This window comes from Panthera pardus, unplaced genomic scaffold (assembly GCF_024362965.1).
Source record: "Panthera pardus isolate Hobbes unplaced genomic scaffold, ASM2436296v1 HiC_scaffold_17, whole genome shotgun sequence".
NCBI lineage: Eukaryota > Metazoa > Chordata > Mammalia > Carnivora > Felidae > Panthera > Panthera pardus.
Window position 1 is genome coordinate 101,522,241 of NW_026526732.1, and position 27,213 is coordinate 101,549,453.

At 42.6% G+C, this 27,213-nt stretch overlaps 1 protein-coding gene across 2 annotated transcripts in view; it reads left to right on the forward strand.

Annotated features, from left to right (window-relative positions):
* Positions 1-27,213, forward strand: part of PKHD1 (PKHD1 ciliary IPT domain containing fibrocystin/polyductin) — a 488,429-nt gene that overhangs the window by 35,208 nt on the left and 426,008 nt on the right. For both annotated transcript variants that reach the window (XR_002082091.2, XM_019457395.2), the window contains exons 14-27: positions 1,192-1,333; positions 4,436-4,550; positions 5,927-6,205; positions 7,214-7,303; positions 7,630-7,720; positions 8,611-8,753; positions 10,606-10,736; positions 11,993-12,168; positions 14,872-15,010; positions 17,642-17,769; positions 20,258-20,442; positions 21,345-21,467; positions 23,265-23,370; positions 23,852-24,127. Coding sequence is in view for 1 of the 2 variants with exons in the window: in XM_019457395.2 (XP_019312940.2) it covers positions 1,192-1,333; positions 4,436-4,550; positions 5,927-6,205; positions 7,214-7,303; positions 7,630-7,720; positions 8,611-8,753; positions 10,606-10,736; positions 11,993-12,168; positions 14,872-15,010; positions 17,642-17,769; positions 20,258-20,442; positions 21,345-21,467; positions 23,265-23,370; positions 23,852-24,127 (2,124 nt within the window). In the remaining variant the exon portion in view is untranslated. The remainder of the gene's footprint in view (positions 1-1,191; positions 1,334-4,435; positions 4,551-5,926; positions 6,206-7,213; positions 7,304-7,629; positions 7,721-8,610; positions 8,754-10,605; positions 10,737-11,992; positions 12,169-14,871; positions 15,011-17,641; positions 17,770-20,257; positions 20,443-21,344; positions 21,468-23,264; positions 23,371-23,851; positions 24,128-27,213) is intronic.

Here is a 27,213-nt window from a genome sequence, read left to right on the forward strand (position 1 = left end):
GTGCAGCTGGTCTCTGAGTGGAGGCCAGGGTTGCCCAGAACATCTTTCCATGAACAGGGCAGACATCACAACAGTTATCCACAAATCCAAGTAGTAGATTAAATACGCTCTTATTTTTCTGCTTGTTCCTGTTCTACTTCCTTTTTTTGTTGGATTTAACAGGGAATAACAGTAGTAGTTTAAAATAATAATAATTACCGCAGCTATCCTTTACTGAATACTTACCATATTTCAGGCTCTTTGTATATATAGTTTAGACTCCCTAAGTCTTTTTTTTTTTTGCCAGAATTGTCAAATTGACTCAATCCCCCTCCCCCCAGGTTTATTGAGATACAATTGACGTATAACTCAATCTCCCTTAGTCTTTAGTGCGTTATCTCTATTATTGACCCCATTTTGATGTTCAGAGAATGAAGGCATTAAGCAGTTTGCTTGCTCAAAGCCACAGGTCTAATAAGTGGCAAAGCTGGAATCTGAATCCACACATGTATGATTCCATAGTGGCACCCGCAGTCCAAGTTAGTATGCAATATTGATTGTACGTGTACCTCTGGTGTCAGAGTTTGCTTAATATAAAACACAAATTAGTAAGTAAAATATCATTAAAAATATCACATCATAGCTGTACGGCACGTAATTTGTTCCATGTGTGAGTCCACAAATTGGGGCCATTCCGTGAAAAAATTTAAGGATTGCCAATTTTCTGGGAACAAAGGGTTGTAGGGAATAGTATTCCCAGGTTGAACTAGACCTTAAAATACTGAAACTCTCTCCTGAACAAGATAAGTCAGAGCCCAAGTTCATGTTGTCCTTCTGTACTCCATCACAGCATTTGTTTGCTCTGTCAATTCTCCACAGGACTGTTTCTCTTTCCCTGACACTCTCATTAAAAAAGACTCCCTACTTGTCTCTGGTCCCTTGAAAATATTTCCCAATATTTTTTTTATCATTGCTTTTGATCAAGTGTATCTTTCCAAGAGGCTAAATCCTACACCAAGCCAATATTTTCTGCTTTCTGGAACATTTGTGTTATCTATAGAACCTCTCACATGACTGCAACATCTGGGTCTCAGTTGACTCACCTCTGTAGATAGTAGCTGGATCATCTTCACTGTGTTATCTGAGGTAAAGTATTTCCCCAAATGGAGGATGAAGGTCCTCTGATGTTTCTGAGATATACTTGTCTTACAGGCAATCGAGGGCTGCTTTTTGAAGTTGGAGATGCTGCTGAGGGCTTGGATCTGACTGCAGCCACTTCTGGGTACTGGTGGCAGATTGTCCCTAATGCCAGTTCTCCATTTGGATTTTGGTCAAAAGAAGGGCAACCCTTCAGGTATGCTGTAGGAAAAGTGGGAGTTTATATCAAAAGTGTCTTTACTAACCTAGGTGAGACCAGGAGATAGGTAAGCAATGAGGTTTCCAGGGGAAAAACTCTAACAGCCACCAACTCAACAACAGTTTGATCAATATTCTCAACTGGTGGTGGTCATGCTGGTATAGCACAAGCCTTTTTAGGTACATGCTGAATTTTGATCAATAGGTAAAATTTATATTTTCTACAAGTCAGTTTATAGTCTGCTTTGGATATGACTAGTAATTGGAACATTAATCTGGGTAAGCCAGGGTACTTGGATGAGAGCACCGTAAAACTTGCTGTAGGTACGTGGCTAAGACATGAAACCAACATCTGGCTGATGCCAAAGAAAGAAGCAAGCATATGCTTTCTGGTCATATGAGGGAGCAAAGGCTGGAAAGCAAGCATGTCTGCTGGAACAACTACTCAGTGCCAAAGGTCAACCCAGTGGCTGGTGAATAGCAGGGGAAGCTATTATGGGCATTGTTTTCTGTAGCAGTGACGGCAATGTGATTATGGTATTCCTGTTAGTGTTGCTGTGAATATTCTTAATCACTTCGAGGACCTGGCTGAAATGTGTAGTTTCCTAAAGTGGTCTTAAAAATATAAAAAGTTGAGAATTGCTTAGACACACTGTTTCCTTAGTGTGCTCTCAGTGTACATACAGAGGGATGGATCCTTGACAGTGTGATGGATTTCTTCTCTTTCCAAACCTCCTCTCAAAGAGGTTGGTCATGACCCCTGAATGTGAATTCCAGCCATTCTGTGCCTTCCTCCAAGGATTTGGCCATTTGAAATTTCAACTCAGCTGTGGAATGAAAGACTTTGTTCCCTGTTCAGGGAATCTCAGACCTTGAAGAAGCCAAGTAGGGAAGAAAATCTGTGAACAGAATAGTCTCTTGTCCCAGAAGCCTTACTAACTGGGTATTTAACCACCAATGCGTAGTTTTAAAGTGGCAATTGTTGTGGTCCCTTGTGGCATGTAATGATACATCTTTATCATGGTTTCTGAGAATCATCAATATTGTTCAAAGGAAAACCTTTCAGCTATATTCAGTGTGTGGGGGGAGTGTTAAGGAGAGAGACCACCTCAAAATACAAAAGAACATTTGACTGTATGTACCTCCTGCATGGAGTGTCTCTTTAACTGCCATTTGGAGGAGCCACAAATCAGAGTAACTCTTTCCATTCTCTTTGTCCTTCATTTCTTTACAATTCAAAGATTTTAAATTAAAAAATTGGCATATTAATTGATAAATTATATTTATCTGCTTTAAATTTATTATATTTAACTGTTTTAAAGCAGTTATTTTCAAAATGATTTTCAGAAAATATTCTTGGTATTTATTGAGATAGTTTGATCATTACTTAGCCATATCTGTCTCTACTACTAAGGTCACGAGTTTATCTTAAACATTAAACATTTATGTTTCATAAAATTGCTTGCAACCTTCTTCAAAGTTGTAGGTTATGTCTGTTAATTTGGAATTGTTGACACATTTAGTGGATTTTTCTCTGTGGGCCATAATATTTAATTAGAAAAATACTCTCTGTAGGTATTGAGGTTTCTGGTAAACTCAGAGCAAATCTGCCCTCTTTTTGTGAGATAACATTTAATTAGTAGACCTTCAAACAATTAAAAATTATTTACTGATAACCTACATTAAACACAACATTGTGTTCAAAGAGGTTTAGAAGGTCGAGGGGCACCTGGGTGGCTCAGTCGGTTAAGCGTCTGACTTTGGCTCAGGTCATGATCTCACGGCTTGTGAGTTTGAGTCCTGCATCGGGCTCCGTGCTGACAGCTCAGAGCCTGGAGCCTGCTTCAGATTCTGTCTCCCTCTCTCTCTCTGCCCCTTTCCTGCTTATGCTCTGTCTCTGTCTCTATCTTTGTCTCTCTCTCTCAAAAATAAACAAACATTAACAACACCAAGAATAGAAGGTTGAGAGCAAGGTCATTATCTTGAGGAATGACCAGCCTTGTCATGTGCACATTCAGCCAACAGAGCAAGGCAAGACAGCATGTCCTGACATTCCTCAGTGTATCCAGTGTGTCTCCTGATCTTATTCAGTTCAACTGATATATATTGACTTATTACTATGCTCTAGGCCTTTGAAGACAAGTTAGTTCATGAGATGCCACAACCAAAGATGTATTTATAGGTCTAGTTTGCAGATGAGGAACTATAGTCCCTGATAGGTAAAGTGCTTTTCTAATGTTAGAAAATTATCTAATATATACAATTATCAAGTAGCAGAACTAAGCTCTGATTTTTTCTGATTTCAAGTCTTGTGATTTCTCCACAAGTCTACCATGCTTCATTATGCACATATCCTTCTTCACCCATAGGAATATATTTTAAAGAGAGCCACCAGTCTATGAAACCTCACATAAACACTTGCTTCTATGACCTTGATGTCGACCATGAGGGAGATAAAATAGAAGCTTTTCTTAACATTATTTGAGGTTATTTTAAGCCTATCACTTTACCCCCTTCATAAAGAACTGCAGTGTTGTCCACAAGTCACGTAAGATTATTCAACAAGAAACACATTTGCTAATTTGTGATTGCCACTTACAGCTATGCATATGCACACATGTGATGCAGCTAATAACTGACTTTAGCCAGAGGAGTGATCTAATATACCTCATGAAGTATGATATGTTGGAGTAGGAGACAAGAAACCAAGGTTCTGGAACAAGTCAGAGCAAATTCTTACTGGTGATCTCTTTATTTCTAATAATAAGAATAATATTTCTATTGATTGAGCCCCTACAATCCACTAGCTGTTAGTAAATGCTACGCCTCCAGACAGTTCCGTGCTGCGGCTGCAACTTTCCCAAAGGTACATGACTGTGAAGGTAGTCATGGCCACTGTGAAGAGATGTGTTGAGAGAATGATTAGCAGGTGCCACGGGAATAGCTATTTACAGAGTACTCTGGCCACTCCTGTGGCACAAGAGTCCCGTGTTTCTTCCTCATTGCCATAAAGAAAAACAACGTACAAGGGCACCCACTTGTCGGGTCAGTGATTCAGGCATTGGTTGCTCTCACTTCTCTGTGTTTCTCTGCTTTCCAGAGCACGGCTCAGTGGATTCTTTGTGGCTCCAGAGACCAATAATTACACTTTCTGGGTCCAGGCTGATGATCAAGCTTCCCTGTACCTCAGTCAGTCAGAGGACCCAAGGACCAAGGTATTCACCTTCCTCTTACTTTCCTTTTCTTGTCCCCAGTCTTTCATTCTTAAAAAAATTACTAAAGCTCTCATATTCTACTAATAGTTGTAACATGCCACTAAGCAACCAGGGATTTTAATGTTTTGTTTTGTGGAGGGAATGGGCTTATTTTTTGTTAATTTAAAAAAATTGAGACCTAATTGATATGATTTTAATTGTTGAAAATGAATTTGGTTGAATGTGTTGGCACATTCATTAAGCACTTACTCGAAGCCAGGCATTAAGCTGCATTTTATATACCTTGTCTCTAATCTTCACAGCATCTCTGTGAGCTGAGTATATTTATCTCCATTTTCCAGATAAGGAAATTGAGGTTTGGAAGTGGCCAATCCAGGGTCACTTGGGTCATAAGAGGCATATTTAGGGCTCAAACTCCTATCTGTCTGATTCTAAAGCTTGTGCCTTTTGCACTGATTTTTGGGTAGAGATGTAGCCAGTCTTCTTTAGGAATTCCCTGATCAGCTTTGAAGAATAAGAAAAAGTGCTTGGGGTGCCTGGGTGGCTGAGTCGGCTGTGTCCAACTCTTGATTTCAGCTCAGGTCATGATCTCACAGTTCGTGAGATTGAGCCCTGTGTTGGGCTCTGCACTGGGCATGGAACCACTTAAAAGATTCCCTCTCTCTCCCTCTCTCTCCCTCTCTCTCCCTCTCTCTCCCTCTCTCTCCCTCTCTCTCCCTCTCTCTCCCTCTCTCTCCCTCTCTCTCCCTCTCTCTCTCTCTCTCTCTCTCTTTCTCTTTCTCTTTCTCTCTCTCTCTCCTTCTCTCTCCCTCTCTCTCTCTCTCTTTCTCTTTCTCTTTCTCTTTCTCTCTCTCTCTCCTTCTCTCTCCTTCTCTCTCTCCCTCCGTCTGCCCCTCCTCTGCTCATGCTTGCTTTCTCTCTCTCAAAAACTGCTTCTAACAAAAAGCCAAAATTCAATAGTGCCATTGACAAAGAACCACATTTCCCCCTCAAATTATTAACATGCTTCTATGAAATTGCTTTGCTGATTGGCTAGAGAAACATCATAGATTCTGATGTGGTCAAGTCCTTCTAGGTTTCTCAAATGGCTTAGAACTATTTTGTCCATAGTATCATGTAAAGCCAGGTTTCCAGGTTGGCTCTCTCTGCTCTATACATGGCCCATCCAGCCTCATCTGAATACAGTTTGATAGAGAGACAGAGGGGGGAGTGGAGGATCGTATACAACCACAGACATCAGCGTGACTGAGCTAACTTGTTGGAAAAGCAGACCATTCTGAAGACCCTATTCGTAGCTGTCCAGACATTTGCTAATTGAGAAAAAAAATGCTCATAAGCTTCATAGTTCTGATAGTGACATGCTTATTGGGCCACAGGTGAAAGTGGCCTCCATCAGCGTGGGCACTGCTGACTGGTTTGACGCCTGGGAGCATCATGGGAATGAAGGGACCTGGCAGCGGAAGACTCCTAAATTAGAGCTGGTTGGTGGCACCAGGTACTACCTGGAAGCAGAGCATTATGGGAGAGTCCCCAGCAGGGGAATGAGAATTGGTGTCCAGATCCACAACACCTGGCTGAACCCCGCTGTGGTCAGCACTTACCTCCGGGAGAAGCATCAGATCCGAATCCGTGCCCAGAGACTTCCGGAAATCCAGGTTTGTGTCTCTTCCTTGTCCTGTGGGGTTAGAGTCAGGGGCTGAACTATGGAAGGAGCATAGTCTTGTCTAGTGGAAGGATCACTAGCTGGGAGCCAGGAGACTTGAGATGTAATGATAACTCTGCTCCCCATGAGATAGGAGATCTATCCAATAGGGGTTGTGAAGACATCTAAGAAGAAAACGCAAAGTCTTATTATGAATATAACTTTACTCATGGTCAAGTTTCCAGGTAAGTCCTCTTTTGGAAATGTTTTCCCCAGTGTAGAGATACGGTCCTCCAAACATACACACTTGTGTAGGCATGTACATATGTGTACACAGACAAGATCCCATTGCTTTTACAGATTCAGGCCCTATTTACCCATAGGGAAAGATGGTGTTTTCTACATCGACTTTGTAAAGGTCAAGGTTTTCGGGTCTCTCAGATGTGCCCCATATTTTTGTTGAACTATTTCAGCGTACTTTCAATTCACTTTTTGGTGTACAAAGATGAGTCAATATGGACTCTGCTTTTGAAGCTTACAGTCTAATAGTAAAACATGTACACAAATAACCACAGAGTGAAGTAGAAAAGAGCAAGTGATATAAGAGGATAGATCTTACTTCATAATAAAAGTATAACGTGCCTGTCAGGGAATATGCTCGCAGCAAAGCAGAGACTGAATAAGCGTCTGAGAGAGTGTGGCGTGCCATGTGGCTGCTCTTGCCCACCAGGCCACCCCCTGGAAAGAGTGATGGGTGAGAAGGGCTGAAAGGAGGCCATTCAGTGGGAACATTTAAGTCTGGCACCCTACAGAAAAGAAGGGGAACGGATGAACAGGGGGATAGACATGGGAACGTTTCCATTCGGTGATGACACTTGATCCCTAGATATCTCTAGGTGATAGTGAGTTTAGACAAAATTGAAATTATAAATAAAAGGAGATAGCAAGCAGAGGAGATATATCCTGAGTTTCTCTGGCTTGATTAGCATATGTCATTCAGTCTTGTCACTTAACATTTTAGATGCTGACTCTGTCTGGCAGAAGGAACTTCTTCCTTACGTGGGACAATATCTCTAGCCAGCCAGTCCCTGAAAATGCCACAGCCCATCAGGTGGGAAACTTCTTTCAATAATGACAGGTGGGGGAACTGGGGGCGGGTGTCTTTATCCCCACTGTATAAACTCTTGACAGTTTTAAAAAAAACTTTTTTTTTAATGTTTACTTATTTTTGAGAGAGACAGAGCATGAGTGGGGGAGGGGCGGAAAGAGGGGGAGACACAGAATCTGAAGCAGACTCCAGGCTCTGAGCTGTCAGCACAGAGCCTGACATGGGGCTTGAACTCACAAACCGCGAGTTCATGACCTGAGCCAAAGTCGGATGCTTAACCAACTGAGCCACCTAGGCGCCCCTTGATATTTTTTTTTTTTTTAAAACAGATTCAAGTAGCCATTGAGAAGTTACTTGCAGTCAAATGCCAACTGGAACCCCTTTCTGCCAACATCCTACTCTGGCTTGGATTTGAACAAGGTATGTGCTGTCCTTGGCTTGACAAATGCAGATCCTCTTCTCTACCATGGTCTTCTCTCTTTATTCTGTAAAATGGGAACAATCTTCATTTCCTGCCACCAGAGTCAAGAAAAGATATGGAAAGTGGATTTGGACACTGAGTGGCCAAGAGAGTGATTACACATGTGGGAGGAAGCTCCTTGGTGTGGGTGCCAGAGAAAGAGAAGGCATTCACGGTGAGCTGTCAGGTGGAGCTCAGTACTACCCATTCCATACAGTGGGGGAAGGCAAACCACGCATGCGGGAACAAAATCCCTAAAATGGCATATCTTATTTAATTCAAAAAATTTTTTTGTTTATTTTTGAGAGAGACAGAGACAGTGTGAGCAGGGAAGGGCCAGAGATGGAGAGAGAGAAAGAATCCCAAGCAGGCTCCACACTGTCAGCGCAGAGCCCAACATGGGGCTCGAACTCACAAAACCATGAGGTCATGATCCGAGCTGAAACAGAGTCAGATGCTTAACTGACTGAACCACCCAGGCGCCCCAAATTGTATCCAAATAAAGAAGTTGTTACGTGAAATAGTCGTCTTAGCAAATTCTAAAAATGTGAGAGCATGTTTTTAAAATGCTAAGGTGAACTAAATTCCAGTCAGCATTCTTTGTCTCTTTGCTTCTCAACAGTTTTTCATGTCATGGTACATACAGAAAATGGTAATAGATGTTTGATGCTCTGTGGCAGGCAGAATGGGGTTCTTAACAGCAGGAGCCTTTAAGCCCAAGCCTGGCCCAGCTCACCCGAGGGCTGAAGGGCTGCTGTCACGGTGCACTCATAACCCAATCCCTCTACACATGTCAAGAAGCTGTCTTATTCAACATTTATGCCTGTCTTCCTATTTTATCTGCATCCAGGTCCAGAAGGTTCCAGCTTTGAGGGGGACCTCACCAGTGCGACAGAGCCCTACTGTGGGAGATTCAGCCTCCACCAGCCTCGACACCTTGTCCTAACACCCCCGGCTGCCCAGAAGGGCTACTGGCTAGATCGGTACACACACGTAAGTAGCAGCCATCAGGATGCCAGGTGAAGTGGGTAGGGAGGGGTTGGCATTATTCTCTGGCATTGAGATTGGCGAAGCAGGAGCATGAAAGAGTGATTGCCATGATTTGCCCAAGGCATTGTGGGCTGAGGTTCCAGGTTTCTTACCTGCTGTTTCAAGTGGTGAACAGATACTTCTGGTTCTTATTAGTTAGATGCCTTTGTCTTAGCTGTGAGACCTATGGATGTTTTTATAAGCTCCAATATTTTCTTTGCTCACTAGGCGGGAGTGCAGACTCTGTAGTCAACCTATTTTGTTTTATTTTATAATTTTTTAATTTTTATTCAAAAATTTAAAATGTTTATTTATTTTTGCGAGAGAGAGAGAGAGAGAGAGAGAGAGAGAGAGAGAGAGAGAGACAGAACGTGAGTAGGGGAGGGGTGGAGAGAGGAGATGACACAGAATCCTTCGCAGGCTCCAGGCTCTGAGCTGTCAGTACAGAGCCTAATGTGGGGCTGGAACCCACAAACCATGAGATCATGACCTGAGCTGAAGTTGGACACTTAACCAACTGAGCCACGCAGACACCTCCAGACTATCTGGTTTTGAATTTTGACTCTACCCCCCTATATGTCCTCAGTGTCTTGTTTTAGTTTACTCCTCTGTAAAATGGGTAATGGTAGGGTCTAGAATTGTGTTGAAGGTTGCATGATATAATCTACCAATGTGTGCAGTGGTTAGGACCTAGTTAATGCTAGTTACTGTTATTTATAGTTATTTGTTTACTGATGGATTGACCAGCACACTTCTTGAATAACTTCAATCCCTTGTGTCAAGCGTTGCCATCTTTCGTGAAAGAGTGCAGCTTGTTTGCTCTTTGGGCCCCTGAGTGAGCCCAAGGGGGTGGCTGAACTCATGGCAGTACTTGGGGGTGGGTGGCAAGAGGATTCTCTTTCATCCCTGAAATCATATCATTCTCTAATACTCATCAAAATTCCATCTCCGAGAGGCACCTGGGCGGCTCGGTCAGTTGAGTCTGACTCTTGATTTCGGCTCAGGTCATGATCTCATGGTCCATGGGTTCGACACCCATGTCAGGCTCTGTGCTGACCGTGCAGAGCCTGCTTGGGATTCTCTCTCTCCCCTCTTTCTCTGCTCCTCTCCCAATTGCACACATGTTCTCTTTCAAAATAAATAAAATGAAACTCCATCTCTGATCAGTTTCAGTGGGAGCTGGGATTAGATGGGCATCTTTTGGCTCCTCCTCTACAGTAGAGGCTCCCAAAGGGGCAATTTGCCTCCTTGGGAAAGGCTGGCAATTATGGAGACATTTTTGGTTGTCACACCTGGGGAAGTGCTACTGGCATGCAGTGGCTAGTTTCTAGGGATGTCACTAAACATCCCACAGTGCACAGGACAGCCCCCTCATAGAAAGGAATTATCCAGTCCAAAAGGTCAACAGTGGAAAAACCTTGCTATAAAGTCTCCTTGGGGCAATTTTATTGAACTCAGAAACCAAGGATGCCAGTGAGTTAGAGTTAAGGAACTGAAGCTCAGAGAGGGTAAGTGACTTGCTCAAGGTTGCATAGGTAACTGGTCAGAATAGGGGTTTTTCTCATGGAGATACTCTAAAATCCGAACTTCCTAGCCCAGTGGTAGGCATTTAATAACTCTCTGTGGAGTAAATAACAATTTATTCTGATTATGTCTTTTTTTAGTGAGACTAGTAAACTTCGGGAGTAGAGGGCCTGGGATGGCTCTCTCACAACACGAGGCAGGCTTCTAGGGAGGTGGACTCCCTTCATTACTCATTGCTTGAATGGCTGCTTCTTGCACTAACAGAACTCATGTGCTTATTTGGTGTCCATAGTTGTGCATTGCATACAGAGGCCACACAACTAACATCCTGAAGGTGACCGTGGTTTTCACAACTGACTTTCAAAACTTTGTTAAGAAGAACGCCACCTGTGACTGGAGTCTCATAGGGACCACTCCCAACAGGTAGTGAATCTGGGGAGGTGTGGTGGGAATTCTTCCAGCTGGGATCATTGGCTCTCTTGGGGATAGTGGTCCACGTGAGGTACTAACGATCTCTTAATTTGGGCCTTGGATGTTAAAAAAATTTTTTTTCAATGTTTGTTTATTGTTGAAAGCGAGGGAGCATTTGTGGTGGAGGGGCAGAGAATGAGGGAGACACAGAATCCAAATCAGGCTCCAGGCTCTGTGCTGTCAGCAGCGAGTCTGGTGTGGGGCTTGAACTCACCAACAGTGAGATCAGGACTTGAGTCGCAGTCGGAGGCTTAACTGAATGAGCCACCCAGGTGCCCCTTGGGACTCAGATACTAACTAGAGCTTCCAAATTCATTTTATTTGACTAAGAGGTTTAAGAGTGGTTAATTGTTAGGAATAGAATTCGTTTTAGAAGTGCTCTGACACTTTTCATAGGGATAGAATCATAGAACATATCTGGAAGAGAGATCTTTATTTGATGAGATTTTATTTTACTTTATTATTTTATTTTATATGTTTGTTTATTTTGAGAGAGAGAGAGCAAGTGGCCAGGGGAGTGGCAGAGAGAGAGAGGGCAAGAGGGAGAGAGAGAATCCCAAGCACTGTCAGTGCAGAGCCTGACATGGGGCTCAAACTCACAAACTGTGAGATCATGACCTAAGCCAAAACCAAGAGTCGGACGCTTAACTGACCGAGCCACGCAGGTGCTCCTAGAAGAGATTTCAGAGACCATTGCTTGAAATTACAGATGAGAAAAATTGGGACCCAGAGAATTTGTGAGTCACTAAGATTCGTACAGCGAATAAGCAAAGACTCTGGAATAAAACTCATGCATCTTTGATCCCTTGATTCAGTGTTCTTTCCATATAACTCTTACGGGTTTTGTAAGTGGTTTTAAACCTGAGTGTGTCCAGGAATGTTAGTCTTCTCTGAGGTTATAGCCTAACATATACCTGCCTAAGATACCTAATTATACTGTAATTTGAAAATGCTGACATTGAGTGTCATGAACAAACGATTGCCTTGAAGTGTGCCTCACTTGTGTGATATCACAGGCTGAGCCGAGCCTGTCTTGGACAGGAGGCTTGTACCTGGGGCACACAGGACTGTTTGGGTGCAGGACTTCTTAGGGTGTCTCTCCTGGCTGCACAGTCCCCAGGCCCCCAGGTCTGTGAACTTGGGTTCTTCAGGAAAGGGTCTCAGGTGCACACAGAGAGGTCCATTTCGCCTGTGGTCTTGTTTTTCAGCTGGCAGTTCACTTGCATTGACCTCTGGGAGTCTTGTGTGCATCACCCTGAGTATTCCCAGCTGCCTCTGGCAAACTCCTCTGTGTTGGTTCATCAGATTGACCTCCTCCCTCTGTCTCAGGAGACGAGTGGGTTCTATGTGGATGAAATTATTATTGCGGACACAAACGTAACAGGTGAGCATTCAATCTGCTTTTGTCAATGGGCCTGTCAAATGCCAACCTCAAACTTTTCTGCTGGGGGCTGCTCTTCTCTTAATGCAGAGAGAACACACAATTTCCCATCTTGTCTGCCTTGGTTCTAGAAAGAAGATGGGTTTGGGATTGTGCATCTTTGTTCCCTATATCTCTTTAATTCCTTTTTTTACTATTTATCCAATGCTTGCTCTTCTGTGCTCTTACCCCAATTTTACCACTTTTATGCTAAGAAGACTTGGTTTCCTCATCTGTAAAATGGGCACAATCAGGGCTCTATCTTATGGAATTACTGTGAAAGCTAACTGAAGTATAATGTAATGAAGTCATTACTGGTCCTAGATCATGGTAAGTGCTCAATAATATAAGCAGTTATTATTACTATTATTAGTCCAGCAGGATTTCTCCACCTCCCCATGAATTAATATCTGTCATGCAAGGTGCTGGAAGGAACAAGGTAATATCTTGCCCTATAAATGGGCTAAAGGTCTCATTTATGCCTTCAAGGCAGACTCAGTTAAAGGGAGAGAGTAACTGTCATCATGAGAACAGGCTTGTCTTGCTTTCTGCCCATCCAGATTCCTCCACTTAGTATTCAGAGCTCAGGCCTGGCTGGCCCTTTTCTCCATCAAATCCCCCTTGAGGTCCCCTAGGCACAGTAACCTCCCTTGGCCTTGGTTGCCCACGAGTCTTGGGGACCAAGAGCTCATCAGGGGTTTGACTGAGGCTGGTGGAGCTCCCAGGCTTCCAACTTTTGCTCACTTTCCCTTTTCTCTTTTTTAGTCTTTTGCCTGAAAACTGCAGAGCTGAGGGCAGAAGAGCTTGGGGGTGGGTGGCAAGAGGACTCACTTTCAGCCCTGAAATCTCATCACTTTATGATACTCCTCAAAATTCCATGGTTTTTTTTTTTTTTTGAGAGAGTAAGGGAAGGACATAAGGGGGGGGGTGGGAGAGAGAGAGAGAGAGAGAGAGAGAGAGAGAGAGAGAGAGAGAGAGAATGAATGTCAAGCAGGCCCAATGTGCAATGTGAGGCCCGATGCAGGGCTCGATTCCACAACCAAGAGATCATGACCTGAGCCAAAATCAAGAGTCAGATGCTCAACTGACTGAGCCACCCAGGCACCCCTCAGAATTCTCTTACCTGTTTCATTGGTTTAAGTGCTTTTGGGGCATCTGGATCAGATTGAGTTATTTCAAACGCTGTTCATGTTATGGCACATTTAGACGATGACAATATTCACACGGTGTGCTGGGATAATTACTTGAATTTCTTGGGGTCTAAGACAACTGGCTGGGGCCTGGTGACCCCCTAAATGCCATCTAGATTCCCAGAGTGCTGAGGGGATCAATATTTCATGTGCTTGAACCCACCGGCTGGGAAACTCAGAACTAGATGATACTCTTTCCCTGCTCCCAAGGGGAAGCCCAGGATCTATAGCACCTTCTCATTGCCCCCACCTTTTAGCCATCAGATGCTCCAGTATGTAGAACCATCTAGGGGAGAGGTGAAGAGGGAGGCAGGAAGGGCAGGGTGGCTTGGGTAAAGCTGCCTCTTTCCCACTTTGTCTAGGTTCCCTGCTGGTGATGACTTTGCTTTGAGGATTATTTAAAGGCAAGATGAACTCTATACAATTGGGCCCGATATTCATGCTTCATACTTTATATTCTCTCACCTAATCTTCTCTGTGAAAGTTGCTTTTATCTAGCGGTGGCTACCATTTACTTCTCATTTAGATCTCAGAACCCTGTGAAGTGGTCCTATTATCTCCACTCTATAGATGAGGAAACCAAAACTAAGAGGGTTTGAGTATCTTGTCCCAAATCACGCAGCTGGGGTATAGGGGAGATTGCAATCTGGAAACCAGAGCCAAGCCTTCAATGACTCTATACCCTGCTGAGCAAATAAACATTTATTGAGCACCTACTGTGTGCCTGATGTTGTGCTAAATACGCATGGGGCATGTCAAGATGTTGCCTTTACACTGTCCAATGTCTCCATTGTACAGTCTTGGGGGAGAAGGTATCCTTTACCCAGGGGAAGAAGATATTAAAATAGATTGTGCTGGTCATTTAAATTCTGCCACCTCACTAAACTCTCCCTGCCATGCAGACTGATGTATTGCGATTCCCACTTTACAGAGGAGACAGAGACACTATATTTAGCCAAATGGAAGTACAAAATCAGGATTTTAACAGTAGTCTGTTTCACAGCTTGCACTTTTTCTGCACACATGCTGACTCATGCTGTTGATGAACACTCACATACCCCCAGTATGTGTCTGTGTGCTCAGTGTTCCTGAAGAAGATTAGCTGTACATTCCTGGAGTTGCCAGTGGCCTTGGAAAGGGAAGAAGGAAGGGGTAGCAGTCCACACGACGATGGGTTATCTCTGTGTGGGTGCCTCCAACAGCCTAGGGAGGGATGTTTGTCTGGGTTGGGGCTTATCAAACTTTGCTATGGAATTCGTTTTTGTCTCCCTAAACCATGCCCTTATATTTTCCTTTTGGTATGAACTGACTCCTTCTACCTACTCTTCATTTGCTTTTCATGGTGGCAGATAGGTAGGAACCTCTGCTTTAAATGTGTGTTGAGACCTAAGTAACTCAGCATCTGCAGTTGGGATCTCCCACGCACTGAGCCTTCCATCTTGAGTTGCTTGCTAATGATCAGATCATTGGTCTCTAGTTTCCCAAGCAGATTCTGGAACAGCTTGCCCAGGTGGGAATCTGGTGGAGTCGCTCTCTGTGGTGGGATCCCCTCCGGTCTACAACGTAAGCTTTTGGTTGGCAGGGTGTGGCCAGGAGCTCCCACTCATCACTGCAAGGTAGGGAGAGGTCTCTGCTTACTTGTCCCTTCTTAGGATTGTTAGTTGACCTGTGGGGACACAGAGGTGGGATTTTAATCAGGAAGAGCTACCTGACTTGTTGCTTAATGCTACAGTTTTCAGTTTTAGGAATGCAGGAGCAGACTCACCTGGAAGTCTTGTTACAACACAAATTGCTCAGCCCTAACCACTTCATCTCTAACTCCCTAAGTTTGAAGGGGGGGGTCTGGTAATTTGCATTTCTAATGAGCTCTCAGGCAATGCTGATTCTACTGGCCTGGGGACTATGCTTTGAGAACTAATTTCTAGTGAATGTTTTAAAGTACTTGTATTTTTATGCTGTTCAGCAGTTCCCATTACCACTGTTTTCTGTTCACTCCCCTCATTCATTTTCCATGTATTAATCTTATTGGACTCTCTTAAGGTGAAATGAAATACTCTAAGGAATAAAAATAGCTGTTTCTAAGAATTTACCACCAGATGGCACTAGATGTCCATAAGCGTTGCTTCTTAATAGTCAACAGAGTCTATCCCCAGTTTACAAAGCAGTAACGAAGTATCAGGCTCCTCCAAACTCCTGGACACATGTATGCTCTAGTTCGTTCTTTTAATTTTTCACTTGAACCCTAATAGGATGGAAGAATTAAGATGCTCTGCCTTTAAAAATTTTCTTTCCATCGTTTTCTAACATGTTCCAAAATGAGTCCTACTCATACATACCATGCTTGGGATGGCATATAAAAGACAGGGGCAGAGAGCTTGAATCTGTGGTCTACTTTCCTTGACTCTGCGTTCCAGGCCCCTCTGGGTGGGAAAGATGTGAAAACCATCAATAGAATCAAGGAGTGACAGAGCTGAGGTGGAGGGGCAGCCAGCCATCTTAGCCAGGCTGTAGTCCTGCATTCTAAGTGCCAAAGCTTTAACTCAGGCTAGAGGCTAATTTAGGTTACTGTGAACAGATCCAGAATAGAATGGTCCTGGCAACATGCCTTCCTGAGATTTCCTCAAGTCCCTTAACTACTTCTGGAAGTCTCCCACCTCAGCAAGAAAGGACCCCCTTGGCCTGGCCTCTGCTAGCTTCATCCCCCAATGCAGACACCATCACTATCTGTTTATAGTTGTACTTACGTACATCAACATGTAGTTCTCAGATGATATTGATGAAATCATATGTGTTCATTGTTGAAAATTTAGAAAATACAGAAAAGACTTAGAAAAAGGTAAAAAAAAAATCATTCATAATCCCTCTGCTTGGAGATAACTTCTAACATGTTGGACGCATATTATTTTTTTTTAAGTTTATTTATTTTGAGACAGAGACAGTGTGAGTGGGGGGAGGGGCAGAGAGAGTGGGAGACAGAGGATCCCAATTAGGCTCCATGCTGTCAGCACAGAGCCCGACGTGGGGCTCGAACTCAAGAAACAATGAGATCATGACCTGAGCCGAAACCAAGAGTCAGACGCTCTGAGTCACCCAGGTGCCTCTGGATTCATCTTCTATCCATTTTTCCTAAGCAGTTTTTGTATATATAATATGTACACTCTATACCGTATTTGCTTTTCATTTTTTTAAAGTTTATTTATTTATTTTGAGAGAGTGAGCAGGGGAGGAGCAGAGAGACAGTGGGACAGAGGATCCAAAGTGAGCTCCTTGCTGACAGCAGAGAGCCCGATGGGGGGCTAAACTCACGAATCACAAGATCATGACCCGAGCCAAAGTCAGACGCTTAACCAACTGAGCCACCCTGGTGGTGTATTTGCTTTTTATTTTTATTTATTTATTTATTTATTTATTTATTTTTCAATATATGAAATTTATTGTCTAATTGGTTTCCATACAACACCCAGTGCTCATCCCAAAAGGTGCCCTCCTCAATACCCATCACCCACCCTTCCCTCCCTCCCACCCCCCATCAACCCTCAGTTTGTTCTCAGTTTTTAAGAGTTTCTTATGCTTTGGCTCTCTGTATTTGCTTTTTAAACCTCAAATTGGGACCATAAATTACATATTATATTTGGCAATGTACCTTCTTCACATAATGGTATGAATTAAGTATTTCCCCATATCATTAATGGGCAATGTGATAATTTTTCTAAAATGTGATTTCATTGGCTGAATGGTATTCTGTCTCATAGTGTGTCATGATTTGTTTGGCCCATTTATTATATTAAAGGCAAGATTTGGTAGGCAGTGTGTACACAGGCATTAGCTAAGCAGTTGGCTAGATGGAGTGGCCTGTGTTTCAGGCGGGGATAGAGAGTGGGGAAGCATCTGTGGAACAGGGCACTGACTCCTCATTGGTGATGCAAGTGGGATTGGAGGATGCCAAGTTCTCTGTCCCCTCGGTGCTTCAGGACCAGAGGGGTGGAGGCCAGAGTCGTCACTTTTTACTCTGCGTCCATGTGTTCCCAGGATCAGTGCAGGGGAAGGGTAGAACACTCTGAAAGAACCCTAATATTTACGCTACACTTCTTCCATGATGGGACAGGGACGCCCAATATTTGGGAGGTTGAGATTGTGTCCTGGAAACACAGCAGACTACTTGGTCTGCGAGATGGAGTTCTGTTCTTTCTAGAGTGACACTTCTTGATGGTTACTGTGCTTAATGCTTTGGTTTTAACATGCCACAGCTCTCTGCCCACTGAAGGTGAAGAAGAAGAGCCCAGGCTGGTCCAGGTGACAACACAGAGAATACAGAGGGCAAGTCCACCTTTAGGAGGATACTTCCGCATCCAACTCCCTACTACAGTGATTCCTGGTAAAGGGGCAACTGGAGTGCACCAATTTCTCATTTCCATTTTTAGGGGCATTCCCAGGTGAACAACATCTTGAGAGATTGTCAGGAAGAGTGACAGTCTTAAAGTTGTTTTGTTGATTTCTCCAGCATTTGAAAGTGACCTTAAAATTAAAGATCTGGACAAAAACAGTACCATATTATTGTTAATATCCCAACTTTTTATAGATGTAGAAACTCTGCGGATTAGCTTCCTAGGACAGTCATAACAAATCGCCACACACTTCGTGGGTTAAAATAATAGAAATTTATTCTCTCACATTTCTGGAGACCACAGATCCAAAATCAAGTCGTCAGCAGTGCCACACTCCCTCTGAAGGCTCTAGGGGAGGGTCTGTTTCATACCTCTTCCAGCTTCTGGTGGTTGCCTGCATTCCATGGCTAAGTCACTCCAATTCCTGTGGTCACAGTGTCTCTTCCTCTTCTGTCTCAAAACCTCCTCTGTCTCTCTTTTATAGCAATATATATGATTGCTTTTAGAGCCTTCCTGGGTAACCCAGGATAAACTCCTCTTCTCAAGATCCTTAACCACATCTTTTGCAACATAGTATAATATGTACTCTTTTGCCTTATAAGGAAATATTCATGGGTTCCAGGGATTAGGGCATTGACCTATTTTTCTGAAGGCCACCATTGAGCCCAATATACTGGAACTTGCCCAGAGGTCATACAAGTAGTTGATGGCAGGGTCTGGATGTGAACTCAGGTATTTATCAGATCAGTCCTAGGCCAAGATCTACAGTAGCCATGGTCCTTCCAAAGTAAACTCCATGGTGACACCATATGCTATTGAGAATGTCAGTGGTCATAACAATGTAGAAAGAGCTTTCAATGTGATTAGTGTAGAACCTTTTCTAAATCTTCAAGAATAAACACATTTCACAAAGAACAAGGAATAGAAGTGAAGGCCATTTATTTGGTAAAACCACAGGAGAATCGGAAAGGAGGCTCAGGAGAGTGCAAGAGTGGCTGTATAAAAATTGGCACGTGGTCCAAAAGTCTTTTGCTCTCCCAAGAAGAAAGATGCTAGACTCGCGAGAATCTTCTTGGGTGAGAGGAAAGGTGTGTTTTAAGAGGGCCACTTAGAAAAAGTTGAAGGCCATGGGCTATTGGAGTCTGATAAAGGGTAGGTGCCAATAGTGCCCTGTGTCAATGAAAGCCCCATCCCTGGGTCTTGCTTCCCTTTTCATGAGCTGCAGCCTGTCTGCACATACTCCTCCTGCCACCATGTTCTATTGTGATGCTCTTCACTTCACTGAAAACAATCCAGGAAAGTCCGCCTTAACTTGGCCTTTGGAAGTGGCAATGGCCCCATTAGGTAAATGTTGAACAACCTTCTTAAATTTATTATTATGATTTTTAATGTTCATTTACTTTTGAGAGTGAGTGGGGGAGGGGCAGAAAGGGGAACAGAGGATCCAAAGTGGGCTCTACTCTGATAGCAGTGTGTCCTATCAGTGAGTCTGATAGCAGTGAGCAGTGAGTGACTTGAACCCATGAACCATGAGATCATGACCTGAGCCGAAGTCGGATGCTCAACTGACTGAGCCACCCAGGCACCCCAGAACAACATTTTTTTAAAAGGAGGAGAATCTTGTTTGTCCTTTAGAAATATAGTGGTGTATTATTAACACTCTAAGGCAGTGTGGAATTCAAGAGGAAGACTCTTGAGTAGTTGGAAGGTATTCTGGGTTAAGTGTAATTCTGTCTCGCTTGGTTGGCAAGCTTCTGAATCTCATTGGGTCTCATTCTCTTCATCTCTAAAGTTAGGTGTTAGGATACCCAAATGACCTACCTCACAGGGCTTTTGGGAGTAGCTAATGAAATGGAAACTTTTGGTAAAGCAAGAATCAGGGTTCAAACACAAGCAGGGCTTAAGCACAGAGTGCTGTTATTTCTCTGTGGGGATGTGGAATGGGGAAGCAGGTGGTTGAGCTTAAAAGAATTCTAATAGAGAAACCAAAGTGAAATGCCAACATTCCTCAGCTGGGTTGGCTAAGTTTTTATGGGTGTCAGCTGCTGTGCGCCTACCCCTCCCCCCTCCTCCCTGTGAAAAGTGGCCAGCTTTTCTCTGTTCACAGGGTCGGCTAAGTTTTTCCAGGGAAAACCCACTATTTAATTAGGCTTTCAGGCATTACCAGGGTGTCTGGAGTGTAAATTTTGAGTTGACAGTTGAGATAGTTTTGTCTGATGTGACTATGCTCTGTGCTTGCTGTGAGATGGGATCCTGATTAAAGGTATCACAATGTAAAAAGTAGGCAGCTACTTGTATTTGCTGTAGGAAACAAATGGTTTAACTGGGCTGGGATTTCTCTTGAAAGCATAGTTTGAACTTGAGGGTCTTCTGCATATTTAGTGGGCATCTTGACATTTATTCTCTGTAATTTTAATGATGAAACCCTGTGTGGTTATTAGTATCTTTTTTTTTATGTATCAAAATCTTGTCCCACAGATGTTCCTGTGAGTATTTCAGCTAGTCACCTGCGCAAGCTCTTACAGAACAATGCCGATAACTTTACATCTAGGTACCTCAACGTCAGTGACTTCACTGTAATGGAGGATCTGAAGTCTTGCTACGAACGTGTGTGGACCCTCTCCTGGTCCAACCAGGTTGGAGATTTGCCCAATTTCATCAGGGTATGTATGGTATCCCTTTTGGTAGTGTGGATTTGGTGTTCTGAAGCAATTTTGTGGAAAAAAAACCCCAGAATTACATGAATGAAAACTGTCACAAATTATCAATTTTGTTCTAATATTCAAGTAAAGGGGTTCAATGATCTTTTTTTTGGGAAGTTTTCAAGACATGTTTTGTATCTCATGTCCCTAAAAAAGCAGTTTAAACCCAACATCTCCTTCCCTAACTTAGGGTAGGTAGTTGTTGGTCAGTGTCCACCATATAATAATTTTACATCTGTTATTGGATAACTTAAGCAGATGTGATTGACTTAGATTATCATGGAGGCAGATGGCACAGCAGAAGGAAGTTTAGAAAAGGATTTGCTGTCTCTGGATAACGACAAAACCAGATGCTCTTGCATATTTAGGGTTTTAAAAAATAATCTAATGATCATCTAGCATTTGGTTATTACAAAATGAAACCCAAGCTGAAATTTTATCCCTGTTCCATGGTATTGTAGGTCATTTGGTTTTCAAACAAAATACTGGAGTGGAGTTGGAAGAAGGATGAGAATCCTCTCATAGAACTTTTTTCCCTTACCTTTTATTTTAATATTTTGGACTACAAACATATAAAATAGAAAATCATATAGAAACAAAATATCTCAAGACAGAGAAGACTGTTTTTTGTGCCTTTTTTGACAACTCTGCTTGCAAATAGATATTCGTCTAGTCTATTGGGGTTTCATGAGCTGTTACTTTTATGTTTCCAGGCTTCAACCCTTGTCACCCCCATCTTCACCTTCTAGCTATCTGGTTACCTTCAATAAAATGTGAAAAGACACTTTGTCATTACATATAAACTTCCATTAGATTAGACTTCTGTTTTATCACAGAATTCACCAGAAATGTAACCATCTCAGGTCTCTGATGAGAATCTAACTGGAGTGAACCCTGAGGCAACCATGCGTGTGGTCTATGATGGTGGAGTTTTTCTTGGACCCATATTTGGAGACATGTTGGTTACTGCCAACCAGTGCACTCAGGTGAGAGTGGATGGCCCACCCAAAGTACAAGTAGTAGTTTCAAGTGTCTCAGTCTCTTCCTGTTTTGTAACGTGGACCAGTTTCAAGGATCAGTTTTCCAATGCATTAAGCAGATGATTATGGCTGTCATCTTTCTATTTCCATGGTGCATGAAAAACACTCCAAAAATATAAGTTCTTTGTAAACACAGCATCCTATTATTACACTTATCGATGCTATTATTATGGTACAAAAAATGGAGAGCCTCTCTGGCTACAAAGGATTTATACCTCCACACAGTGGGACTGGAAAGTAAATGAGCTAAGTCAGTGTCTTTTCCTCTTTAAAATGTCTTTTTTTGGGGCACCAGATGGCTCGGTCAGTTAAGTGTCCAACTCTTGACTTTGGCTCAGGTCATGATCTCACGCCTGCGTCAAGCTCTGTGCTGACAGGGTGGAGCCTGCTTGTGATTCTCTCTCTCCCTCCCTCTCTGCCCCTCCCCTGCTCACGCTGTCTCAAAATAAATAATAAACAAACATTTAACAATATCTTTTTGTATTTCTCATCTGACCATATTCTTGTTATAAGTCATCTCCTTTTGAGAAAATTGTAAAATAAGAAAACTATAAAGAATAATATAACCAGTACTTCAGTATCCAAACCAAAGATTAATAGTTGCCAACATTTTGATTATATTTTGTGTGTGTTTATGAATAAAATGGGTAAAATGAAAATGTTCTTTTTTTTTAATATTTATTTTTGAGAGAGAAGAGTGAGGGAGAGGCAGAGAGAGGGGGCAGAGGATCCAAAGTCGGCTCTGTGCTAATAGCAGAGAGCCTGATACTGGGCTCGAACCCACAAGCAATGAGATCATAACCTGACCCAAAGTTGGATGCTTGACTGACTGAGCCACCCAGGCACCCCAAAACTGAAATGTTGTTTATTACCTCTGCCTTCATGCCATCCCAATATCCTTTCCCTACAGTATTATAATGTAGTATGTGCTTTTTTTTTTTTAAGTTTATTTTGAGAGAGAGAGAGAGAATGAACATGCGCACAAGTGGGGGAGAGATAGAGAAACAGGACCCCAAGCAGGCTGGGGGTCAAGTAGGCAGAGTTCATTGCGGTGCTTGATCCCAGAAACTGTGAAACCATGACCTCAGCCAAAATCAAGAGTCTGACATTCAACCGATTGAACCACCCAGGTGCTCCTATGGTGTGTGCTTTTAATCCATGTTTTATATGTAGAGCATCCAACAAGTCCCATCTTTTTCACCTTCCTCATCTCTAAGTATTGTAGAATTCTACCAGATTAACATTAGTAACAGTGAGAGGAAAAGTCATGTAGTCTCCTACTGGGGACCTACCATTTGAGGACAAAAGACCCCAAACCAATGTCCAAGTACACTGTATTCTTCAGTAACATATCTATGTAGTATGATGGAAGGAAGGTGCCTACTTTGTTGGCATGTACCAGCAAAGAAAGGACTTTTCACAAGTATCCAGTTGAATATAATCTAGAATGATAAAAAAAAGGTCCTTGTGCAGTTTGAATTTTATTAAATTTACTACAGGGAGGAAATTTACTCAAGATTTAGCATATTGTAGAAATGTTAGATTTCAGCATACTTACCATTATTTTAAGAAAGCCTAACATGTTTGAATCATTCATTAGGGTTTGTTACTGGGAAATAGAAGAAAGAGAAGAAATGAGTCATTAAACATGTTAATTTGGGCAAATTTCACAAGTGCTTTATGAATACTCTGGAGCACATGAAATGTATACATTTGCCTTTAATTATTTTGCCTTTTTTTCAGGTGGTTGTGCACGTGAATGACATACCAGCCCATTGCTCAGGTTCCTGTTCTTTCCAGTATCTTGAAGGGTCAACTCCCCAGGTCCACTCTGTGTGGTATTCCCTTGGTATGACTTGTGACTTGGCCTTGGGGTGGTCATGAACTTCAGACTCAGAGTGATTTGTTAAAGACCATGTACTTGGGAAGGGGCATCAGTTCATGGGGTGGACGTTGTGAGATGCAGCAGAAAGTATTTTTTTTGTCCAATCTAAATGCTATGGTCTTGGTTTGAAATGGAATCAGGTAGAGTTTTGGTAACCTACAATGTTTTCTTTTTGTCCCTTGTTTTGAAATGTTGTTTATTTTCATTTTTTTCATTAAAAAATTGACTAGTGATCTCTTAATATTAGAGAAAATTTCAAAAGGGGGCTGTATACTGTACTGATAAATACAGATGCTTAATATTTGAGTCAGCACTCAACTCCTTGAATTTTGGGAGGGGAAGGTGAGAGGGAATGAACCTTTGATTTTAGAGACAGTTTTCTTGAATGGAGTTATATCACTGAGTGATGAGAACTTTGTTCTTTTTATCTTTTTCCTTCTTTAAGATGGTGACAAGGACCTACTAGTTTATATTTTTGGAACTAGTTTCTCTAATGACCCTCAGGCCTTGGATGTTACAGTGAACAAAACGAATTGCAGAGTTATTTTCTCAAACCAAACGAATGTGGTCTGTCAGACACGCCAGCTACCTGTTGGAATGCATCCAATCTCCATGTTGGTGAGACATTCTGGTCGTGCCATAAATGCTAGTGGTGAAGGCCTCTTCCTACACGTGGAACCAAGATTGGATGCTGTGGAACCTTCTAGAGCTGCAGAAATTGGTAATCTGGGGAGCACCCCACATTGCATCTGACTCCCTGAAGCTAACATTCTTGCCCATATGCAGGAATCTAGTCCTGTTGTGTGATAAATTCCGTATCCACTGTGATTCACAGCTTTTTGTTTTCTGCCATCAGCATTTTTTTTTTCTAATGAGCAAAAGACTTGAGAACTTAAATGAAGTCACGTGCCACATAAAGGATCATAGTTGGCTGATGATGTCAGGCATAACTGGATTAGTCACTGAATCACTGGGACAATTTGGTCTAGTGAAAACAATACTAGTTTGGAAGTTAGGACATGTACCTGGGTTTTTGTCCTGCAAAAGTCAGATGTGTGACCTTAGGAGTTTCAGTTACTTCTATGGGATTTAGTTTCCTAATAACTTTATTAAGTACCTCTTCTGGGTAGTCACACTCCCTAAATGCCCCAAAAATGGAATTATTATCTTTATTTTTTAGAGGAGATAATGGTGGTTCTAAGAAGAGTGGCTTGCCCAAGGCTTTCCAATGGAAAGAGGTGGAGCTAAATGCAAACAGGAATGTTTAAATGCTCAGTATCCTGCTTCTTCTGTGGTGCCATTCTGTCTTAGCTATGTAGTGAGCCTAATGATGTCTAACTTACAAGGCTCCTACTTTTGTGTGAGACTAATATGAGACAACAGGTGGGAAAGGATCTTTAAAAGTAAAAAAAAAAAAAATTGCGGATATGAAGCAGAGGCCTTATGTACACAAATATTTGTAGACTGATGTACAGTTGGATACTTGGCCAGCATGCAAAACCTACTACTATTTGAGCAGTGGGGTATACAGAGAGAAGTGGGTTTTATCAGCATTGGCCCCAAGGATTGTACATTAGTGCTATGGGAACCAAGGATCTCTCCAGGCCTTCTGAGGGGCACAACCAGTTAAAAACAACCCATCCAGATTGCAAGCATCTCAGGAATGCTCATGCTGATATGTGTTGATATAAGGTTTTTAGAACAAAACTACTTTCCTTAATGTCTAGGATTTTTGTCATTGTTTATTCTCTTGGTCAAAGAACTGTGGCTTAGAACATTTTTTTTAAAGCATCACTTCCTGGCTATAGACCCATTGCTCAAAGGAACAGCTCATTTCTAACTTTACTTTGCCTAGCACAGTGAATTATGAGGCCCACCTTACCCCCTCTCTGCACAAAAACAGAGTAAGCTTCCTTTTATTTCTTAGTGGTTTCAGGAAGGAATCAGATGATATGTGATGCTCAGGGTCGAAGATCATACTGTCTGTGAACCCAATAATTATTGGTTTGAATTTAGGGGCTAAAATAGTTTTCTCCCTAGATTTATGAGAGGCTTTGATCTTCCTATAAAATTACATTGCAGTTCAGGTCACACAAACTTTGTTCAACTTCACCCCCCCTACCCCACCCCCTAAATTAGATTGCAGACCCCTCAAGAGCAGACATGGGACCCTGTCATGTTCGTATTCCCTATGCAGAGTGCTTTGCACAGGTAGGGTGGCCAACTGTCCTGTTTTCTTGGGACTGAGGCGTTTCCTAGAACACAAGACTTTCAGTTTAAAATGGGGTCATGGAACTCTTAGTGCTAAAACTTGAAAAATCTCAGGTGAACCGGATGAGATGTTCACCCTACCAGGGCATGCTGCACCAACAATGTGAAGGGCAGGGATTTGTCTGGAAGGATTGTACATTATCTTTCTATACTTTAGTAAAAGATGGAAAACTCAGAGAAGGGATAGTGTCTGAGGGTGCAAGTGAACTTTTAGTAAGACTAAGGGGAAAGGGAGGGAGAGAGAGAGGCTCTAGCTTCTACTTCCCTAATTGCTAATGCCTATAAACTCTCCCTATTAACCTGCCCTCTGCCTTGCCACCTACCGAGTACCCACCAGTGTCCATCAATCAGTCAACATTGTAAAACCCTGTGCTAGATGCTGAAGATCCTGGCACTCAAAGTGTGGTTCTGGACCAGCAGGATCTGCATCGTCTGGGAGCTTGTTGGAAACATAGAGTCTCAGGCTCCACCCCAGACCTCTTGAATCAATTTGTGCTTTAACAGGATCCTCAGGCAATTTCTATGAATAGTACAGCTTGAGAAAGGCTGCTATTGGGAGTTTAAAGAGAACCAGATCGAGGCCTAGCAGCAAAGAATTTATAGAATAGCCTTCCATGTAATGGATACATATGTAATGTAATCAATAACATTCTAAACTACTTGCCCATATGCAGAAGCACCCTTGAAAGGTTTTTTGAGGTAAATCTTGGCTTCCCCTATGTACTTCTTTGGCCCATTTCTGTGCTGAGATAGAGTTACCTTCTCGGTAGGTATGGATCCTTGTGAGGCACCTCAACTTTCAAAGGGAGTGGCACAGTCTCCCCTCCTCTGCAACTTGTTATTATTAATGCCCACAGTAACAATGATAACAACAATTGATTTAGCTCTTATTCTTTGCCAGACATTACTAGTGCTGGGGATACAGTCAGCTGACAAAATGACCTTTGGAGGAATGACCTGCTGGTGCTAGACGATGGAGAAATGGATGAAGTCAAGGAATGAGTCCTGGGGAAATGTCAGAGAAGAGAATTCTAGACAGAACACCAAATGATAAAGTCTTAAGTCAGAATGAGCTCACTTTCTTCTGAGAGAAGCAAGGAAGTCACTGTGGCTGGAATAGCTGGACCAAGGGAGAGGGGTAGGAGGTGACTAGGAGCAGGTCAGATGGCTCTAGGGACAATGAAAGGTTATTGGCTGTGTGAGATGTGGGCCACTGGAGGATTTCAGTGGAAAAAGTGGCATGATCTGACGTAGGCTGCTATGTGAGAATATTCTGTGGGGAGGCAAAGGTGGAACCAGGGACACCAATTAGGACACTACTGCAGTCATCCAGGGGTGAGACAGTGTTGGGCTGGACCAGGGCAGTATATCTTAGAAATATATAGAGCTACCCTGGCGGGGGAGGGGGGGGGGGACTCTCTTTTTGGCTCAGGTCATCTTCTTTTTGAAATTAAACACATTGAGATGTAATTTCCATGCCATAAAATTCACTTCTTAAAAGTGTAAAGTTTGGCGGTTTTCTGTATTCATGTATCA